This window comes from Alnus glutinosa, chromosome 1 (assembly GCF_958979055.1).
Source record: "Alnus glutinosa chromosome 1, dhAlnGlut1.1, whole genome shotgun sequence".
Lineage (NCBI taxonomy): Eukaryota > Viridiplantae > Streptophyta > Magnoliopsida > Fagales > Betulaceae > Alnus > Alnus glutinosa.
Genome location: NC_084886.1, coordinates 18,229,170 through 18,251,898, shown reverse-complemented (window position 1 = coordinate 18,251,898; position 22,729 = coordinate 18,229,170). Strand labels below are relative to the sequence as shown.

The 22,729-nt window shown below is 36.8% G+C and overlaps 3 protein-coding genes and 1 long non-coding RNA gene across 4 annotated transcripts; 3 read left to right on the top strand and 1 right to left on the bottom strand.

Annotated features, from left to right (window-relative positions):
• Positions 1–1,116: 1,116 nt before the first annotated feature.
• Positions 1,117–3,504, top strand: LOC133875861 (2-alkenal reductase (NADP(+)-dependent)-like). The gene is made up of 5 exons (XM_062314116.1): positions 1,117–1,415; positions 1,902–2,079; positions 2,169–2,335; positions 2,701–2,783; positions 2,962–3,504. Exons 1-5 carry the CDS (start codon positions 1,173–1,175, stop codon positions 3,338–3,340), a joined length of 1,050 nt encoding a protein of 349 aa, XP_062170100.1. The 5' UTR covers positions 1,117–1,172; the 3' UTR covers positions 3,341–3,504.
• A 6,167-nt stretch (positions 3,505–9,671) lies between these two features.
• LOC133875853 (2-alkenal reductase (NADP(+)-dependent)-like) lies at positions 9,672–11,762 on the top strand. Its single transcript, XM_062314105.1, has 5 exons — positions 9,672–9,973; positions 10,317–10,494; positions 10,602–10,768; positions 10,917–10,999; positions 11,214–11,762. Exons 1-5 carry the CDS (start codon positions 9,722–9,724, stop codon positions 11,590–11,592), a joined length of 1,059 nt encoding a protein of 352 aa, XP_062170089.1. The 5' UTR covers positions 9,672–9,721; the 3' UTR covers positions 11,593–11,762.
• Positions 11,763–16,016: 4,254 nt separating this feature from the next.
• Positions 16,017–18,825, top strand: LOC133875841 (2-alkenal reductase (NADP(+)-dependent)-like). Its single transcript, XM_062314087.1, has 5 exons — positions 16,017–16,460; positions 17,086–17,263; positions 17,353–17,519; positions 17,988–18,070; positions 18,269–18,825. Exons 1-5 carry the CDS (start codon positions 16,218–16,220, stop codon positions 18,645–18,647), a joined length of 1,050 nt encoding a protein of 349 aa, XP_062170071.1. The 5' UTR covers positions 16,017–16,217; the 3' UTR covers positions 18,648–18,825.
• A 132-nt stretch (positions 18,826–18,957) lies between these two features.
• LOC133875847 (uncharacterized) lies at positions 18,958–21,436 on the bottom strand. The gene is made up of 4 exons (XR_009901501.1): positions 21,243–21,436; positions 21,101–21,165; positions 20,253–20,309; positions 18,958–19,247 (listed from the first exon to the last, which is right to left on the bottom strand). It is a non-coding gene; the product is annotated as an uncharacterized LOC133875847 (long non-coding RNA).
• Positions 21,437–22,729: the final 1,293 nt, after the last annotated feature.

Genomic DNA, 22,729 nt, shown 5'->3' with positions numbered 1-22,729 from the left:
TTGATGAAAGGCTAATTGAAAACGAGAAATGTTAGATACCTTTCTAGTGTTATTTTGGTGTTTATCTGGAAGGACATAAATATAATAAAAAAAAAATTACATTTATATCCTTCTGGATGATATGGATGTAATTTGTTAATTTTTTTTTATTACATATATTTATGTCCTAGATGATCACCAGAAGAACATTAGAGGAAGATCTAACATTCCTCAATTGAAAATGAGAAATGCTAAAAAACCACTAGTTATACATTGGTTACACCCCCCTTTTACATGAGGTAGAGCCTACATGTGGCCACATCTCATATGAGAAGGGGTGTACGTATAACTAGTGTGTAGCTGGTGTGTTTCTAAGCCTCCCATTGAAAAGGAAAATTTTAGATATACACCCATTTTTTTACACCAAGCAACACCTACACCACTTTTTTTTTTTTTTTTTTTTTTGGTAGAAAGAGGAGGCACGGGCTTTAACGGAAGAAGGAAGAAAAAATCGGCAAAAAAAAAAGAGAAAACAAGAGGGGATCGCCGACGCTCAGGACGGCTGGAGAAGAGAGTGCCGGACTCTTTGGACAGCTGGCAAGAGGGGAGAAAGTGACGGGGAAGCTCGGAACGACCGAATCTACTGGAGATAGTGACGAAGAGAGGTGGGTCGGCCCGTGTGGGCGGGTTTTCAGTCGGTGACGCTCAGGTTGGGTTCGACTGGGCTGCAATGGAGACGCTCGGGTTCCGGCCGAACGCGTAGTTTCCGGCCTCTCATCCCATGGCCGGTTGCGTGGCGGCTCAGCCCATGTGGGCGGGTTTCCGGCGTGCGGGGGTTTCCGGCCAGTGACGCTCGGTTCTGGTTCGACTGGGCTAGGATGAGGACGCTCGGGTTCTAGCCGGACGCGTGGTTTCCGGCTTCTCCTCCCATGGCCGGTTGCGTGGTTTCCGGCCGGTGTGGTTTCGATCCCTGTCTTCGCTTTTTTCTTCGCCTGCCGTGCCTCATTTTCTACCCAAAAACAAAAAATATGTCATCCATTGAAAATAGATTGTGACGCATAATCTGACGCAAGTTCGTGTACCCACGTAAGCAGTTACGAATATACTCGGATCAGCGTGCTACAAAAAGACAACCTAATTTCCCCTTCCACACCTCACCAAGACTGAAACAGAAAGAGTTTAGCGTTGCAATAATGGCAAGTGTTAAGGGAGAGGAGGCAGTGAGGAACAAGCAGGTGATACTGAGGGACTATGTCACTGGTTATCCCAAGGAATCGGACATGTACGTGACGACTGGTAGCATTAAGTTGAAGGTTCCAGAGGGTTCAAATTCTGTTCTGGTGAAGAATCTCTACTTGTCCTGCGATCCCTACATGCGAAACCGCATGGAGCCAGCCGCTAATGCCAGCTACATCCCCTCCTTCACGCCCGGTTCGGTCAGTGGATTCTCTGACCCGTTATTTTCATCTTCTTTTGCAGGGGCTCAAGTTAAAAAACAGAAATGAAAAATTCCTCTGAATAAAATGGGTAATTCTCAGTTTTTATTGTTGCAGGGGCTCAAGTTCATTCAAATTGCGATTTTTTCTATGCATGCTTTTATTATTTCCTTGCTCGCAGAACATGCAATTTATTGGGTTATACTGTGCTGAAATTTCTGAAAATTACGATATATATATATATGCCGCGACTTTTTGGAATCCAGCAAAAAGATTCGATTTTTACGATGATTATTTGCAAGTGGTTGTCAAAATGATGTGTTCAAATTATATATAATATTGGAGATCTTTAGTCAATCAGAAGCTTAAAATTTATATATAACTGCGATTAAAAACTTGAGTTTTCTTTCTTTTTTTCTTTTTTTTTTTTTCTGGTTGATGTTGTGTGAAGGCATAATTTATGACCTTGATTTTGAAACTACGCAGCCCATTGTTGGACATGGTGTGGGTAAAGTTTTGGATTCTGCGCATCCAAACTTCAAGAAAGGTGACTTGGTTTGGGGAATGACCGGGTGGGAAGAGTATAGTCTCATCACGGAAACTGAATCTCTGTTTGAAATTCAACACACAGATGTGCCTCTTTCCTACTACACTGGAATTCTTGGCAAGCTTACTGCTTCTAATTATGTTTTGTCCTTGTCTGGCTGCATGTTTTAAAACAGGACATCTAACATATTCAGAATATATATGTAGGTATGCCTGGTATGACTGCTTATGCTGGTTTCTATGAAGTTTGTTCTCCTAAGAAAGGAGAATATGTCTTCATTTCTGCGGCTTCTGGTGCTGTTGGTCAGCTTGTTGGACAGTTTGCTAAATTGTTGGGTTGTTTTGTTGTTGGAAGTGCTGGAAGTAAAGAAAAGGTTACCTTTCTATTGGGATGGATACTTTTCTCTTATCTAGCCCTTCTTTATTTGATGGCTGTCCTCTAGATGTATATATTCTGCAATCATTTGTGACAATTGATAGTTTCAAACTAGCTATTGCTGTCTAGACATTTCACAATATTCCCTAATTCCCATACTAGTCGCATGCTGTATGGTTTTTTGCTAATTTGTGTAATTTGGCTGTCACTTGTGTCCCTGATTCTCTCTCTCTTTTTCTTATTTTGTAATTGTGGAGTGGGCCTAGGTAGTGGGATAAATGTACCATTCACTTGAAAGAACTCTTTTTTTTTTTTTTTTTTTTTAACTATTAATCAAGTCATATTTGTTCTGTTAAAAACCAGGTTGATCTTTTGAAGAATAAGTTAGGTTTTGACGATGCTTTCAACTATAAGGAAGAGCCTGACTTGGATGCAGCTTTGAAAAGGTCAGTTTTAAATTTTACTCTAAAGCTTGAAGTATTTACAAGTTCTTTATAGAATAAGTTGTCCGCTTTGAGCTTGGCATGCTATAATATTAACAAATTAACTAGATGTGGCCATTACTTGACTCCATATAATATTATCAGAGTCTGTACTTTATTGGTTTCTGTTCACCACATGCAGGTATTTCCCAGAAGGCATTGACATTTACTTTGAGAATGTTGGGGGTAAAACACTTGATGCAGTGCTCCTAAACATGAGAAACCATGGCCGCATTGCTGCATGTGGAATGATCTCACAGTACAACCTTGATCAACCTGAAGGCGTGAAAAATTTGATGTTTCTCGTAACCAAGCGAATCCATATGCTAGGATTTGTAGTTTCTGATTACTATCACCTCTACCCCAAGTTCTTAGACACTGTTCTGCCTTATATCAGAGAGGGGAAGATAGTGTATGTGGAAGACATAGCTGAAGGCCTTGAGAGTGGCCCTGCTGCCTTGGTTGGCCTTTTCAGTGGTCGCAATGTTGGAAAACAAGTTGTTGTAGTTGCTCGCGAATAATTTGTCCACGTCTTTTGCACCTGTTCGTGGTGTTGTTGGAATGAGTTACTTGTCTAGTGTTACTCTTGTTTTTATACTGTTGTGGTTTGGGGCCGAAAGATTGCTGGAATTCAAAATGTATAACTAGTCTTTATAATCTAAAATAAATCCCAAGATTTTAGCTATCATGATTTTCAAAATAAATTAACAACGTCCCAAAATCCATTGCAACTAAAAACCTTCTTGAATTTTGATCTTGAAAGCGTGAACACCAAAAAATGGGTATTTCTCTCGCTCGGCTCTCTTTAGTTACATAAAATTGATGGATATTGTATATATTTATGAGAAATGTTATTTTGTTTTTTCTTTTTCTTTTATTATTCTATACTGATGTGACATTGTCATTTTACCATTGATTTTTATTTTATTTAATTAAGATTGATTTAAAGGTGAATTGACAATGTCACGGCAGCGGAGAATGATAAGAGAATACCAAGTAACATAGCTCTATATTTATAGGGTAGACAGATGATTGATTTTCTTATTGAACTTTAACTCCACTTCCCATCAAAGTAGGAATCCAATAGGAAACCAATTAATCAATTCCATCCCTTACTTATCAATACCAAAAACACTTAATACTGGAAGATAAACAATTTGCAACCCATCACAACATGCATAACTCTAAAGAGTAGATTTGAAGTTTCTCACACCAACTTGAGATAAATTAATGGAAAAAGTAAACAAACTCATCTTCCTCAAATTACTACCCCATTGATAATGTCCCCTAAAACTATTAATTAAGTCAATGCCCCCTAATAACAAAAATATCCTTGATCAAAATTAAAAAAGTTAGGGGAAAATACACTTTTGTGTTTTAGCCTTTAAAGTTCAAAAAATGACATTCGAATTTCACAAACTACCAAATCCTAACATGTTAATCCATCCGTTAAGTTTTTCTGTCTTTTTGGACGGAATGTTAGTCACGTGCGCTGCACGTGACTTTTAACACTTAAATTTCCAAAAATGTCCCTAGTTAGGAGAAAATATTCTATACCCTCACCTCTGAAATATGACTACTTTTGCGTTTTTAACTTCCAAAGTTTAAAAAGTGACTTTCGACACCCACAACTACAAAACTTTGATAAGTCATCTTTTCTATTATGTTTTTCGTCTTTTTGGATGGAATGTCAGTTTATGGAGGAAGGCAAACGTAAAAGGCAAAGACAAAGAGGGTGCAGCGGAGGATCAAGGTGGTGAACGACGAAGGCATCAAAGTAGGAGTTTGCTCGCAACATTCCCATTTGCCTTCCACCTTCAAGGTCCATTTGGAGTAGTGATGTGTTAGTTGTTTGCATAGGGTGAAGCTAGAAAAATAATTTTGAGGGATCCAAAACTCAAAATATAAAAAAAAAAAATTGAAAGTTAAAAATTAATTTTGAAGGGTCAATTTTATAAAAACACCTACAATTTAGAAGAATTTTTTAAAATTTTGTGTTGCTCATATTTAATCAAGCCTTTTTTAAACAAAAATTGGAAAACAAAAAAACAAAAAGTACATATAATCCTCTCAAACTACTATCTCATTGTTAATATCCCTCTAAATTACTAATTGTGTCAATCTTCCCCCCCCTTCCGTTCTCTCTCCTCCATCCTTTTCTCCCTGATTTTTTTCCTGTGCAAGCCGCCATGGGAGGGAAGCACTGTGCTTCCCTCCCCACCACCCATCTCCGTTTTCCTCTGTTCTTCTTCCACCCCAACATCCGACCACCCTTACTTTTCACTTTACATCATCTATCTCTTCAACCTTCTACCTTCTTTCCAGTTTTTCAAGCCTTTGGAGTTAAGGCATAAGCTCCATCTACCCACCTATCTTACATGCTTTTTACTGGTTTTTGTGTCTCTAAAACGTCTGTTCAGGCTATTTTCCTCCGCCTTCCACCGAGTTTTTTGTAATTTTTGGCAAGGGGTTTTGTTTCAATTTTTCAGATCTAGATCTACACTCCTCCGCAAACAATTACAAGACACGCGCCTCACCACTGAGTTCTCCGGCGTCTCCGGTTTCCACCAACGATCGTTTTTTCCCCAACCGGCTTCTACTCCCTCGCGCGTGGCACACACGCTCCAGCGAGCTCTTTAATGGTGACTCAATACACTTGTGAAATCACCTTTAATGGTGACCCCGACTTTGTGGCATCCGTGCCTCGAGTCAAAGGGCCCGCATCTTCGGAAGCATTGCCCCCGCGTATTTACGTTCTTAGTTTAATATTTGGGTTGCCCATACCCTGTTGTATTTGTGTTTTTTATTTTTCCTTGTAATTGGTTACTGACGTACTTAAAAAATAAAAATTAAAAAAAAAAAAAAAAAAAAAAAAAAAAAACTACCGAAAAATGTCAATGTTTATCCTAATGACAAAAATAACCCATCATAAAATTATTATTATTTAAAAAAAAAACTAAAAATATTATTTAAAAAAAATCTAAAATAACAAAAAGTTATACAAAAAATAAAAAAAAATAAAAATAAAAACAGGTTTTTTTTCTTCTTCTTCTTCTTCTTTTCGGTTTTTTTTAATATATATATATATATATAAATTTCAGTTATTTTTTCATTTTTTTTAAAAAATAAAATTCTTTTTTCGTTCTTTTTTATTTTTATTTTTCTTTTTTTTTTCCTTAATTTTATTTAATTTGTTTTTTAAAAAGTTATTTGTTTTTTAAGTTTAAGTTTTTTTTTTTTTTTTTTTTTTTTTTTTTTTTTTTTAATTTATGAGGACATTTTTATCTTATTGAAAATATATATATAGCCATTTTTGTCCTTTTATTGGTTTTAGGGGGGGATATAGACCTGCTTTGGTAGTTTGAGGGGAAACATTGACTTAATTGATAGTTTGGGAGACATTGACAATTGAGTGCTAGTTTGAGGAGAATATGTGTATTTTTCTCATAAAATTGTGTGTTTTTTTTTTTTTTTTTTTTTGTGATTTAGATGTTGTTTGGGTAGAGAAATCAGTTGCGGTTAATAGTGTGTTTGGTTTGAATAAAATGTAGAATAATATTCTACTTTTTTCAAAAATAAATTATATTTTATTCAACTTTTTAAATTTTTTTTTTTTTCAAATTTTATCTCACAATGTCAAACCCCATAATTCGCACAGTGAATCAAAATAATATTCTGATTCAAAAAAATTCAACATCCAAACCGACCATAAAATATTGAGTGCCCATGTTTAACTAAGTCTAATTTAACTCGATCAGTGTCGATCATTTGAGTCTCCCACACTACAAAAAAACTTGCAGTTTAGCCACGTGGCTATAGTACCCGGTACTGTAGCCATGTGATTATAGCCACGTGGCGATTTCGCTACATGTTAGATTATCCACGTCGCTATTTCGCCATGTGGGTAAACCACCACGTAGCAAAATGTTTGTGCAGGTAATTAGCCATGTGGATTTTTTTCACGTCGCCAATTAGCCACGTGGATTATTTCCACTTCGCCAATTAGCCACGTGACTAAAATGTTCATATTTTTTCAGGAATTGAAATTTTTTCAATTTTTTATTTTTATTTTTTTATTTTTAATTTTAATAAATTAGCCACGTAGTGTAATGGCCACGTCTCCAATTAGCCACGTGAAATATGTACCACGTGGCTAATTTATTAATTTTTTTTTTTGACAAATTAAAATTCTAGCCACGTGAAAAATAACACACGTCTCTATTTGCTTATATAGATTAAAAAAATTTTGGGACGCGAAATCCTGCTCGCACTAATATTTAGATTTCAAATTTGACTTTCCTATTAATTTTTTCAATTTTTGCCTTTTCTTCCTAAAATGCTTCTATCTCTCTCTCCTCTCTTCACTCTCACTCTCTTCTCTCTTTCGTCAACTACTCACCCCAAAACTCTCTTCTCTCTCGTCGATCTCTGATATTCCGTCTCACTCTCACTCTCTTCTCTCTCTCGTTGACCACTCAGCCCCACTGGCTCAACAACACGCCACCACCCAAGGAGATTGGGCGACTCAAAGAGGTAGAGATCGAGATCGACTGATGCTCAGAGATGGAGGAGATCCGTTTGACTCATGCTCTCCGGCCGCGGATCTCCGTCGACCACAAGTACTCTCTCTCTCTCTCTCTCTCTCTCTCTCTCTCTCTCTCTCGTGTTGATCTCTCTCTTATCCTTTGATGTTTCGGTGATGCAGGGATCGGAGGACCGGCAAAATTTTGAATCTGATTTTGGGTTTTTGTTGTTTGGTTTGATGATTTCCCGTGAGTGGGCGACTGGGTTTTTGTTGTTTAGGTTTGATTGCCGGCGAATTGGTTTTTTTTTTGGTTTGATTTCCGGCGACTAGATTTTTGTTGTTTTGATTTTTTGAATCTAATGTATGTGATTCGGTTTTTCCCATTTTGGGGTTTTGTATTTTTGGTTTGATGAGTTCAAATCCGACGACTAGGTGATTGCCGGTCCCGGCCTGGATGTACGCCGGAAATATTGTATATATATATGATATTGGGAGAAAAAAAAAAAAAGAACAGATATTCTGTTTTTTTTTTTTTTTTTAGCTTATATTTTTTTTTAGCTACGTGGCTTTAATTACACGTGGCTAGAAGTGCTCATTTTTTTTTAAAAAATAAAATTGCATTTAGCCACTTGGAGTGGCATGTGGCTAAACGTCACATGGCTAAATAGCCACATATATAAAAAGCCACGTCTTTAAATGTACATTTAACAACAACTGGATTCACCACGCGTAACCCACGTAGCTAACTGCACTTGGTTAACAATTAGCCACGTGGATGACCTTAATCTACATGGCTAACTGCAAGTGGCTAAAAACGAAGTTTTTTGTGGTGCTTGCACAGCAAGTCATTTTTGTTATGACTTGAGAATTAGAGTTGAATAAAGTCGGCTCTTTGATCAAATAGATCGAGAACCCCAATTTCATGTGGAACAGCCTCCTCCTAAGGGCTTTTGCACCAAGCTCTGAGGCAGGGAGGGAGGGAGAACAATCTGGGAAGCTAGCTAGGGGGATTTTTATTTTTTGTGGCGTGTCAGTCCGACATGCCACTAAATTATGGCGTGCCAGTTAGACACGACACTAAATTTGTGACGTGACTGCCAGACACGCTACAAATTTAGTGGCATGTCAAAACGACACACCATTAATTATTTTAGTGAGGTATTACTTTTTAACACGCTACTAATTAGTGAAGTGTCAAAAAGTACTTTACTGTTGACACGCTACTAAATGCAGAGTTTTTTGTAGTGAAGTAAAGAAAAGGTTACCTTTCTATTGGGATGGATACTTTATTTGATGGCTCCCATCTAGATGTATTCTGCATGCAATCGTTTATGTAGATATAATAAACTCATTTATTTTTGTTTTTGTTTTTCTATTAATAAACTCATATTTCTTCTATTAAAAACCAGGTTGATCTTTTGAAGAATAAGTTTGGTTTTGACGATGCTTTCAACTATAAGGAAGAGTCTGACTTGGATGCAGCTTTGAAAAGGTCAGTTTTAAATTTTGCTCTAAAGCTCGTAGTCTTTAATTACAAGTTCTTTATAGATCGAATAAGTTGTCCGCTTTGAGCTAGGCGTAATAATATTAACAAACTGGATGGTGCCAGTTTTCACTTGATGATGGCCAAGAAACAGTCATTTATTTGAAGAAATGTTAAGGAAATTGGCAAAGGAAATGAAAGAATTACATAATGGCAACACAAAAGTCACCTAATTCCTTTGTAGATGGATCAAGAAAAGGGAAAAGTAAAGATTGCGAAACTTGGTGATGGCCCAATAAATGGCCAAGCTAGCGTAGTCATATATGGCGATGGCTTAGGAAACAGCAATAGGTGCTTAATCTCACATGAAGACGACCATGAAACGGTCATGTGAAGGTTCCCCTTCTCCCACCCCCAAGTGAAATGGTAAATAAATGATAATGGAAAACGCGCGGTTAAAGGAATGAGAAGAAAGTTAAAGGAAAGAAGTAAAAAGGGTAAATTACTAAATTTATAAGGCATGCATGATAAGAGTAAAGTAAAATATGTTTTTATATTGTTATAATGCAGGCGATCATAGTTTGGATTTAAGTATGTGCATATCTAAAGAGGTGGCCGGATAATGCGAAATATGGCATTTATCCTTTACAAATTCTTAGGGAGCAAGCAACCCAAATATTTAAAGAGGTGGATAATGCGAAATATTGCTTTTATCCTATTCCCTTTGAAGAAGGCTAATTGAAAATAGATTGTGACGTATAATGTGACGCAAGTTCGTGTCCCAAACGTAAGCAGTTACGAACATCCTCGGATCAGCATGCTACAAAAAGACAACCTCAGTTCCCCTTCCACACCTCACCAAGACAGAAACAGAAAGAGTTTAGCGTTGCAATAATGGCGAGTGTTAAGGGAGAGGAAGTAGTGAGCAACAAGCAGGTGATACTGAGGGACTATGTCACTGGTTATCCCAAGGAATCGGACATGTACGTGACGACTGGTAGCATTAAGTTGAAGGTTCCAGAGGGTTCAAATGCTGTTCTGGTGAAGAACCTCTACTTGTCCTGCGATCCCTACTTGCTTGGCCGCATGAGGCCAACCGGTAATTCCGTTACTGGCACCTACATCAGCTCCTTCACGCCCGTTTCTGTGAGTGGATTCTCTGCCTAAATGTGTTTTCATTCTTCTTCTCTTTGTACGTGAAAAAACAGAAAGGACAAATGATCCAAGCTGGTCTATGAATTATTAGTTTATATCAAATTGCTTCTTAAAAAGTTTAAATTTATCAAATAAATCATTGTCTCCCTTTTGTTAAATTTTTAACGGTTTTGCCGTGTACCACGTCAAACCTACTCAGATTCGGCTGAGGGCGGCCGAGCCACCCCAAGCTTTTCATGGCAGTTCGGCTACCGCTGTTTTTTTTTTTTTTTTTTCATCTTGTTGATGTTGTGTGAAAGCATAAGTTATGAAATTTGATTTCGAAACTTTGCAGCCCATTAGTGGACATGGAATGGCTAAAGTTTTGGATTCAGCGCATCCAAACTTAAAGAAAGGTGACTTGGTTTGGGGAGTAACCGGGTGGGAAGAATATAGTCTTATTACAGCAACTGAGTCTCTGTTTAAAATTCACGACACTGATGTGCCTCTCTCCTACTATACTGGAATTCTTGGTAGGCTTGCTGCTTCTAATTCTGTTTTGTGTTAAGCTTTTAATTAGGTTATTGCTTCTTGGTGGTCAAAGCACATCTAACTTATTCAATATTATATATTTATGTAGGTATGCCTGGTATGACTGCTTATGCTGGTTTCTATGAAGTTTGTTCTCCTAAGAAAGGAGAATATGTCTTCATTTCTGCAGCTTCTGGTGCAGTTGGTCAGCTTGTTGGACAGTTTGCCAAATTGTTGGGTTGTTTTGTCGTTGGAAGTGCTGGAAGTAAAGAAAAGGTTACCTTTCTATTGGGATGGATACTTTATTTGATGGCTCCCATCTAGATGTATTCTGCAATAGTTTATGTAGATATAATAAACTCTTTTTTATTTTTGCTTTTGTTTTTCTATTAATAAACTCATATGTTCTTCCATTAAAAACCAGGTTAATCTTTTGAAAAACAAGATTGGTTTTGACGATGCTTTCAACTATAAGGAAGAGTCTGACTTGGATGCAGCTTTGAAAAGGTCAGTTTTAAATTTTGCTCCAAGGGTTGTAGTATTTACAAAGTTCGTTTATAGAATAAGTTGTAGTATGTATATTTTTAGAATAAGTTTGTATAATAATATTAACAAACTGGATGGGGCCATTAACTTGACTCTATATATATTATCAGAGTCTGTAGGAATATTGTTTTGATCTTTAAAACACACATTAATTATTGGTTTCTGTTAACCACAGGTATTTCCCAGAAGGCATTGACATTTACTTTGAGAATGTTGGGGGTAAAACACTTGATGCAGTGCTCCTAAACATGAGAATCCATGGCCGCATTGCTGTATGTGGAATGATCTCACAGTACAACCTTGATCAGCCTGAAGGCGTGAAAAATTTGATGCATCTCATATTCAAGCGAATCCATATGCAAGGATTTGTAACTTCTGATTACTATCACCTCTATCCCAAGTTCTTAGACACTGTGCTGCCTTATATCAGAGAAGGGAAGATAGTGTATGTGGAAGACATAGCTGAAGGCCTTGAGAGTGGCCCAGCTGCCTTGGTTGGCCTTTTCAGTGGTCGCAATGTTGGAAAACAAGTTGTTGTAGTTGCTCACGAATAATTTGTCCTCGTCTTTTTCACCTGTTCGTGGTATTGTTGGAATGAGTTACTTGTCTAGTGCTACTGTATGTAGTGTTTTTATACTGTTGTGGTTTGGGGCCAAATGATTGCTGGAATTCAAAATGTAAAACTAGTCTTTATAATATAAAATAAATCCCAAGAATTTAGCTATCATGATTTTTAAAATAAATTAACAACATACTAGAATCCATTGAATTTACGATAAATCATTATTAGATTTTGATCCAATGGTAATTTTAAGAGCCACATCAATTTTGGGGGGACAAAAAGAGGACAAAATGATGATATGTAGTATTGCTTCAACCAAAAACCTTCTTGAATCTTCATCTTGAAAGCGTGAACACCAAAATATGGCCGTTTCTCTCACTTGACTTTCTTCAGTTACAAAAAATTAATGAATATTATATATATTTATGAGAAATGCTATTTTGTATTCTTTTGTTCTTTTTCCATCATTCTCTACTGATGTGGCAATGTTACTTCACCATTGATTTTTATTTATTTTTTAATTAAGATTAATTTAAAAGTGGATTGACAATGCTACGGTAGCGAAGAATGACAAAAGAGGGTAGAGAAATGACCGATTTTCTTATTGAACTTTAACTCCACTTTCCATCAAAGTAGGAATCCAATAAGAAACCAATTAATCCATTCCATCCCGTACTTCTCAACACCAAAAACACTTGATACTGGAAGATAAACAACTTTGCAACCCATCACAACAAAACTCTAAATAGTAGATTTGAAATTTCTCATACCAACTTGAGATAAATTAATGGAAAAAGTAAACAAACTCATCCTCCTCAAATTACTACCCTATTGTTAATGTCCCCTAAAACTATTAATTGAGTCAATGGCCCCCAATGACAAAAATATCGATCAAAATTAAAAAAATTAGAAGAAAATACACTTTTGTGTTTTAGCCTTTAAAGTTCAAAAAATGACATTCGAATCCCACAAACTACCAAATTCTGACATGTTAATTCATCCATTAAGTTTTTCTATCTTTTTGGATGGAATGTTAGTCACTTGCGTCGCACATGGATTTTAACACATAAATTTCCAAAAATGTCCCTCGAAGAAAATACACTATACGTACCCCCAACTTCGAAGTATATATATACTACTTTTAAGTTTTTAGCTTCCAAAGTTTAAAAAGTGATTTTCAACATCCACAACTACAGAACTATGATAAATCATCTTTTCTATTAAGTTTTTCGTCTTTGTGGATGGAATGTCAGAGTATGGAGGAAGGTGATCGTAAAAGGCAAAGACAGAGGGCGCAGTGGAGGAGGTGGTGACCGATGAAGGCATCAAGGCAGGACTATGCTCATGGCATTCCCATTTGACTTCCAGTCTTCCACCTTCAAGGTCCATATGGAGCAGTGAGGTGTTAGTTGCTTGCAGGAGGTGGAACTAGAAAAATAATTTTGAGAGGTCCGAAACTAAAAATATAAAAAAGTTTGAAGTTAAAAATTAATTTTGGTGGGTCAATTTTATAAAAACACCTACAATTTAGAAGAATTCAAAATTTTGTGTTATTCTTATTTAACCGAGCCTTTTTTAAACTAAAATTGGAAAAAAAAAAAAAAAAAAAAAAAAAAAAAAAAAAAGAAGAAGAAAGAGAAAAAAAAGGAGGAGGTACAAATAATCCTCTTAAACTACTATCTCATTGTTAATATCTCCATAAATTATTAATTGTGTCAATCTCTCCCCCTTTAAACTACCGAAAAATGTCAATATTCTCTTTACTGGCAAAAACACCATTCATAAAATTATTATTATTTAAAAAAAAATAAAAAAATTATTTTAAAAAATAAAAAATAACATAAAGTTATAAAAAAAACAAAAAAATAAAAAAAATAAAAACAGGTTTTTTTTTTTTTGGGTTTATTTTATTTTATTTTATTTTTATATATAAATTTCAGTTTTTTTTCCTCTTTTTTTTTTTTTTTTTTTTTTAAATGTTCTTTTTCGTTCTTTTTTATTAATTTTTTTTTCCTTAATTTTATTTAATTGTTTTTTAAAAAAGTTATTCTTTTCAGTTTTTTTTTTTGAATTTATAAGGACAATTTTGTCTTATTGAAAAAAAAAATTATGATCATTTTTGTCTTTTTATTGGTCTTAAGAAAAATATTGATATGTTTTGATAGTTTGAAGGGACATTAGCATAATTGATAATTTGAGAAATATTAATAATTAATGCTCCGTTTGTTTCGGCGTAAAATGATTTTTGGAAAATGATTTCGGTATTTTACGGTGTTTGGTAGGGGCGAAAATAACGGTCAAGGAAAACCATTTTCGGTTTGACCGTAAAACCTTCTTTAATTTTTGGAAAACGATTTACGGTTTTTAAAACCGTAAATCGTTTTCCAAAATTATATTCTTCGTCTTTACACGCATGTTTGATATCTGACTGGTCGAGTTCGGCAATAGTCGGTCGTTCAAAAATAGGCAGAACCGGAATTCGGCATCATCAAGTCACTGGAATAATGCTGGCGTCGGAATCCGACCACTGGAATACTGCCGGCCGACGGAATCCGGCGACATTCGGCAACTGCGCCGAATGCCGGCGGAATCTGGCCGGAATTCAGCCATGGACAGAAACCGGCCGGAAGCCGGCCTGATCTGACCGGATCCGGCCAAAATGGCCGGAATCCGGCCTGATTTGACCGGATCCGGACACTGATCCGGCCGGATCTGACCGGATCCGGACACTGATTCGGCCGGCTCTGGCCAAAATGGCCGGAATCCAGCCTGATCTGACCGGATCCGGACACTGATCTGGCCAGATCTAGCCAAAATGGCCGGAATCCGGCCGGATCAGTGTCTGGACCCGGCCGCTGATCCTGCCGAGATCCGGCCAAAATGACCGGATCCGGCCGGATCTGACCGGGCCCGGAGGTGTTTTTTCGGAATCCGGCAATTTTGACCGGATTGGCCAATCATGCTCTCTGGATTCCGATGACGGCGACCGGTCGTTGCCGAATTCCGGCGACATTTGCATTTTCATTTTTCGTAATTTTTTCGTGCGAACCAAATGCCGAAAAATATTTTCGAGAAAATAATTTCTTTTGAAATTGATTTCATCGAAAATATTTTACGATAGAAATCATTTTGCGTCGAAATAAACAGAGCATAAATAATAATTTAAGAGGGTATGTATATATTTTTTTCACTAAAACTGTGTTTCTTTTTTTTGCCTGTGATTTAGACGCCGTTTGGGTACGATAGAGAAATCGGCTGCTGTTAAAACATTGAGTGCCCATGTCGAACTAAGACTGATTTAACTCAATCTGTATCATTTTGCGTCTCACTGCACAGCAAGTCATTTTTGTTGGAAAATGCCCCAACTTTTTACACCCCGAAAAAAAAAAAAAAAAGAAGAAGAAGAAGAAGAAGAAAGAAGAGGAGAAAGCAGGAGGGGGTCGCCGGCTTGTTGGGATTGCCGGCACTCAGGACGGCCGGAGAAGAGAGTGCCGGACTCGTTGGACGGTCGGCAAGAGGGGAGAAAATTACGGGGAAGCTCGGGACGACCGGATCTACTGGAGAGAGTAATGGCGAGAGGCGGGTCGGCCCGTGTGGGCGGGTTTCCGGCCAATGAATCTGCCAAAGATGGTGAAGAGAACAAGAGGGAGGGAGGCAGAGGCGCTCGAGACGGCCGGAGAGATCTGCTCGGGTTGGGTTCGACTGGGTTGTGGCAGGACACTTGGGTTCTGGCCTCTCCTCCCACGGGATGCTCGGTTTCCGGCCTCTCCTCCCAAAAATTTTCTTAGCCTGTCTCCTTTTTTAAAAAGAAAAATATATATGTGATGCAGGTGTTGGTGTTGCCACATCGGGTGTAAAAATGTCGGTGTAACCGTGTAAGAGTAGCAGCACTCTTTTGTTATGACTTGAGAATCAGAGTTGAATAAAGTCGGCTCTTTGATCAAATAGATCGAGAACCCCAATTTCATATGGACCAGCCTCCTAAGGGATTATGCACGAAGCTCTGAGGGAGGGAGGGACGGAGGGAGAACAATCTGGGTATTGAAAGATGTTTGAAAACTGAAAGGGAGTTGTGGGTCTAACGGGTGAGATGATAATAAGCTTTGGGTAGTGGAGTGGTTGAGCGATAGCATTTCCAAGAAAAAATGGTGCTGGATTCTCCGCTTGTAATGAATTTAAAACTAGGTTTTGTTTAATAGTAGGAATTGAATTCAACAAATTGATAGTCTCCCTGTCTTTGATGTTTTGATAGTAATGAACATTCTGTAATCTCACAGAATGTTCACCAAATGGGTGGTGCTCCATCAGGTCCCCAAGGTTACAATTAGCAAGGGCTACAAAATGGGGCAAGCTGCAAAAGAGGTCGGTTTCTCTACCCAAACGGCGTCTAAGTCGCGGGAAAAAAAAAGATAAAAAAAATAGAGAACACAGTTTTAATTTAAAAAAAAAAAAAGAAACAAGAAAAAATTGGTTAAATATGAGCCACACAAAATTTTACCAGCACCTGTGCCGCAGTGAAGCCGAATCCCAAAAAGACAACCACTTTTCCCCTTCCGCACCTCACCATCACCAAGACAGAGACACAGACGGAAAGAGAAAGAGTTTAGCGCTGCAATAATGGCGAGTGTTAAGGGAGAGGAAGTAGTGAGCAACAAGCAGGTGATACTGAGGGACTATGTCACTGGTTATCCCAAGGAATCGGACATGTACGTGACGACTGGTAGCATTAAGTTGAAGGTTCCAGAGGGTTCAAATGCTGTTCTGGTGAAGAACCTCTACTTGTCCTGCGATCCCTACATGCGAAGCCGCATGAAGCCAGCCACTAATGCCAGCTACATCGCCTCCTTCACGCCCGGTTCGGTCAGTGGATTCTCTGACCCGTTATTTTCATCTTCTTTTGGAGTTTTCTGATTCAATGTTTGGAATGAAATTAGTGTTTATATCTCTGCTTGTTTTGGCTGTAATTGGGAATTAAATTCTGGGTTCAGACTTCAGAGACATAATTCCTCTTTGCAGGGGGCTCAAGTTAAAAAACAGAATGAAAACATTCCTTTGAATAAAATGGGTAATTCTCAGTTTTTATTGTTGCATGGGCTCAAGTTCATTCAAATTGCGATTTTTACTATGCATGCTTTTATTCTTTCCTTGCTCACAGAACATGCAATTTATTGGGTTATCCTGTGCTGAAATTTCTGAAAATTACGATATATATATATATATATATATATATGCCTTGACTTTTTGGAACCCAGCAAAAAGATTTGATTTTTACGATGCTTAGTTGCAAGTGGTTGTCAAAATGATGTGTTCAAATTATATATAATATTGGAGTTCATCAAGTATTGGAGATCTTTAGTCAAGCAGAAGCTTAAAATTTATATATAACTGCGATTAAAAACTTGAGTATTTTTTTTTTTTTTTTTTTTTTTTCTGGTTGATGTTGTGTGAAGGCATAATTTATGACCTTGATTTTGAAACTATGCAGCCCATTGTTGGACGTGGAGTGGGTAAAGTTTTGGATTCTGCGCATCCAAACTTCAAGAAAGGTGACTTGGTTTGGGGAATGACCGGGTGGGAAGAATATAGTCTCATCACGGAAACTGATTCTCTGTTTGAAATTCAACACACAGATGTGCCTCTTTCCTACTACACTGGAATTCTTGGTAAGCTTACTGCTTCTAATTATGTTTTGTCCTTGTCTGGCTGCATGTTTTAAAACAGGACATCTAACATATTCAGAATATATATGTAGGTATGCCTGGTATGACTGCTTATGTTGGTTTCTATGAAGTTTGTTCTCCTAAGAAAGGAGAATACGTCTTCATTTCTGCAGCTTCTGGTGCTGTTGGTCAGCTTGTTGGGCAGTTTGCTAAATTGTTGGGTTGTTTTGTTGTTGGAAGTGCTGGAAGTAAAGAAAAGGTTACCTTTCTATTGGGATGGATACTTTTCTCTTATCTAGCCCTTCTTTATTTGATGGCTGCCATCTAGATGTATATATTCTGCAATCATTTGTGACAATTGATAGTTTCAAACTAGCTATTGCTGTCTAGACATTTCACAATATTCCCTAATTCCCATACTTGTCACATGCTGTATGGTTTTGCTAATTTGTGGAATTTGGCTGTCACTTGTGTCCCTGATTCTCTTTGAAAGTTTAAAGAAGGATGTCATCTTCTTCCTCCTCCTTTCCCCCACCCCACACACACACACACACACATCCAAAAAAAAAAAAAAAAACCCTCTCTTTTTCGTATTTTGTAATTGTGGAGTGGGCCTAGCTAGTGGGATAAATGTACCATTCACTTGAAAGAACTCTTTTGTTTTCTGTTTTTTTTTTTTTTTTTTTTTTAAGTTTTTACTACTCATATTTATTCTGTTAAAATCCAGGTTGATCTTTTGAAGAATAAATTTGGTTTTGACGATGCTTTCAATTATAAGGAAGAGCCTGACTTGGATGCAGCTTTGAAAAGGTCAGTTCTAAATTTTTCTCTAAAGCTTGAAGTATTTTCAAGTTCTTTATAGAATAAGTTGTCCGCTTTGAGCTTTGGCATAATAATATTAACAAACTAGATGTGGCCATTACTTGACTCCATATATTAGCAGAGTCTGTAGGAATATTGTTTTGATCTTTGAAAGACACATTATTGGTTTCTGTTCACCACATGCAGGTATTTCCCAGAAGGCATTGACATTTACTTTGAGAATGTTGGGGGTAAAACACTTGATGCAGTGCTCCTAAACATGAGAATCCATGGCCGCATTGCTGTATGTGGAATGATCTCACAGTACAACCTTGATCAGCCTGAAGGCGTGAAAAATTTGATGTTTCTCATAGTCAAGCGAATCCATATGCAAGGATTTTTAGTTTCTGATTACTATCACCTCTATCCCAAGTTCTTAGACACTATGCTGCCTTATATCAGAGAAGGGAAGATAGTGTATGTGGAAGACATAGCTGAAGGCCTTGAGAGTGGCCCAGCTGCCTTGGTTGGCCTTTTCAGTGGTCGCAATGTTGGAAAACAAGTTGTTGTAGTTGCTCGAGAATAATTTGTCCCCGTCTTTTGCACCTGTTTGTGGCGTTGCTGGAATGAATTACTTGTCTAGTGCTACCGTGTGTATTGTTTTTCTACTGTTGCGAGTTGGGGCCAAATGATTACCGGAGTTCGAAATGTAAAATTAGTCCATATAATTGTTGGTGTGACGACCCTTTTTTTTAACATACAAACGGATCTTCACAGTGGCACGACTACATGTTGCTTAGCCAACATATGACACATGTTCCATAACATGCACCTGATAATCAGAGTTACATTTAACAGCGGAATATAATAATCAATGTGCAGCGGAACACATATCATAAGCGAAAATACATCTAATATACAACAGTTAATTACAACAAGAGCCATTTACAAGTCTAACTATTTAAGGCTTATATAACATATTACACTAATTACATTCTAAAATATAGGCTCAACAAATACATGTGCCACATAGGACACGAGCCATGGATAAAATATCCCAAAATGCGGACTACCCATGAGTCCGTGACTTATGACTGTCGCGATGTGTTCCAATCATAATATCCTATACGCTAGGTGGACGAGTCAATATCTATATCCGCAGGACCTGCAACCAAAGCATCAATGTCTGCACGGTTGCGGGAGGTTGCCGCATCCGTACAGGTGGAATTATGAGCCCACCGCCTTAGCATAAATAAATGCACTAAGACCTCAGAGGTATACTATTCACTGAGTTTTCGCAAAGAACCAACTTTTCTTTTCTAGTCATGCGTACACTATAACAGCCACCAATTTTATATATTTTTGTTTGAAAATCCCCATAGCTGATTTAGCGGACACTGACTAATAGAAAACATTTAAATACTGTGGGCAGCTAGTATTATACAAAAAGATTCGTTATAGAACACAATGACATTTAAATCATGCAACCATCCGATACCAATATACATAAGTTCTTTTTCTATCAAGACTTTTATGCATACTAATACGTCTAGCAAAACTACAATATATTTTCATAAAAACATCACACAATCCGATACCAATATACATAAGTTCTTTTTCTATCAAGACTCTTATGCATACTAATACGTCTAGCAAAACTACAATATACTTATCATGAAAACATTACACAATTTAAACAATACTATGCATGCTCATGATAGTCTTTTTGTTCATTATGAGCCTCACGCTCTCTTCATTATTATTAGCCTCACGCTCTCTTCATTATTATGAGCCTCATGCTCTCTTCTTTATTATGAGCCTCACGCTCTCTTCTTTATTATGAGCCTCTCTCTTCTTTATTATGGGTCTCATGTTTTATGCTTTACAATTCTAACTCTATACTCCTATTCTTTGCAAATCATGCTTTCTTCAAATACCATGAACCAATCAACATGAAATTTTCTTTATTTTTCTTTGCAGGATTGCAGTACATAGTCAGACACTTTAAATCGATTCAAACATTTCATTTATGCATCATTTCATAACATCATTGATATTTCAACATAATTGAAACTACTTAAAACATTCAAAGCATACATGTTAACATATCGTTGGTTCAGTAGAAAATTATCTATCATTTGCATTTCTATAAAATACGAAAATATATCTTCTCAGTGAGTAGAATACTCACTTTGGCTGCGCGGATATCAAGCACTAGGTCTCATAGACACCACCTTGCAATGTATCACTGTGGAATAACACATTGTACTATTTAGCACTTTAAATAATTAACACCCTAATTAGCACTTGAATCGCTCAAGGCTAAACCGTTGAAAAACCCATAATGTTTTTAAGGGTTCCAAACATCTACCTATAAATCTTAGACACTATCTAAAACTCAAACAATACTAACCCGAAGTATTTACTAAGGATTAGATATTAAAATTACTATTTAATTAATTACTAACCTGCAATTAATTTTACAAACCCGTAAATTATTTTCACTAACGCTTATAATAATATTAGCCCTAAAATTATATTCACTAATCTCTAGATCATTTTTTTCACTAACATTTTCTCAATATCATTAACTCTAATATTATTTTCATTAATCTTTTACAATAATTATTAACTCATTTAAAATGACATTAACCCCTAAGAAAATTTTATGGTTAACTTCGCAAATACTATTTAAGCTAAATACCCATAATTATTTATCTTTACTAATATTAGAACCTAATTCATAAATACTTATTTTTTTTTTTTACAAAACCTATAGCTACTTTAGGATTAATCATCACTATAACCACAATTAATCCACAAATTAACAATCTAGGTTTTACACTTAAAAACTCTAAATTAATTTAACCCATCAAATTAGAGTTTCTAAACTTAAACCATAATTTATTTTACTAACCCATAACATAATATTGCTATTTAAACACTAATAACACTAACCCATAAGATTTACTTAGGATTAGACACAAGAAATCGCAATTAAAATACATAACTCAAAAGTTAGGGTTTAAAGAAACTTACCAAAATTCACCAAACCAAAATCCATGGTTTGGGTAGTCTTAAGCAAGTTCCAAGTAACCCATTACCTAAAGAAAATACTAGATTAAACTCACATTTCAATATTTTAACCCAAAATTACGAAATCATGAGTTTAGTGTTTTACCTAAAAACGATCGGTGGAAACGTAGATCCACGTGCAGGGATCACGTTTTCGAAGACGGATCGAAGATCGGACCGTTAGATCTTCGTAGATCATGGATTTTGTATAAAAACCTTAAGGAAAGAGAAATGAGGAACTCTCCATTTTCTGAAATAAGGCTCTCGGGAGCCTCTTCTTCCTTTTATTAGTGAAGGGCCATTTGGCCCTTCATTCAACTTTTACGCATGTGGGGCGCAGGTTGCCCCACATGCTATTATATTTCCTTTTATTTTTAGGGATAAATACCCCATTGGTACCTGAGTTTTACGTGTTTTTAAATTTAGTACTTCAGTTTTGTTTTGTATCATAGGTGGTACCTGAATTAAGGGTAAAAACCCATTTGGTACCTCTGTTAGATTTTCCGTCCAAATTTTAACGGTTCGCCAGGTGTCAACCGCTGAGGTTGACACGTGGCACTACATAAAAAAAAATTAAAAATTAAAAATTAAAATCTTTAAAAAATGATTAAAAATAATAAAATTTTAAAAAAGAAAATTAAAAAAAGAAAAAAGAAGAGGGGTGGCTGAGCCACCCCCCTTGGCCACCATGGGGGTGGCCGGCCACCCCCATTTTGGCCAAGGAGGTGGCCCAGCCACCCCCTTGGCCGGTCTGACCGGTCTGGGGTGGCCAAACCACCCCATAGGGGGTGGTTCGGCCACCCCACAGTTGAAAAAAAAAAAAAATTGAGGGTTGGCCCTTGGGGGTGGCCGAACCACCCCCTAGGGCCACGGGGGTGGTTCGGCCACCCCCTAGGGCCAAAACCCTTCAAATTTTTTTATTTTTTTTATTTTTTTTTTTTCAACTGTGGGGTGGCCGAACCACCCCCACCCCATAGGGGCCAGACCGGCCACCTTGGCCAAAATGGGGGTGGCCGGCCACCCCCATGGTGGCCAAGGGGGGTGGCTCAGCCACCCCTCTTCTTTTTTCTTTTTTTAATTTTTTTTTTTAAAATTTTATTATTTTTAATCATTTTCTAAAGATTTTAATTTTTAATTTTTAATTTTTTTTTATGTAGTGCCACGTGTCAACCTCAGCGGTTGACACGTAATTCAGGTATCACCTATGATACAAAATAAAACTGAAGTACTAAATTTAAAAACACGTAAAACTCAAGTACCAATGGGGTATTTATCCCTTATTTTTAATTCTTTTCTTTTTCCTTTACTTTTCTTTGTTGTTTCTTTATATATATATATATATATATATATATATATATATATATATATATATATATATATATTTTGTCTTCTTTTCTTTTAGAAGGGCCACATGGCCCTTCTTGTTTAGTGGTGGGGCGCAGGTCTTGCGCCCTGCGCCTCACCACTTCATTATATATATATATATATATATATATATATATATATATATAAAATTTAATTAATTAATTATTTTTATTTTCTTTTCTTTGGACTTGAAAAATATTCTTTTGCATTTTTTTAAATGCACCTAAT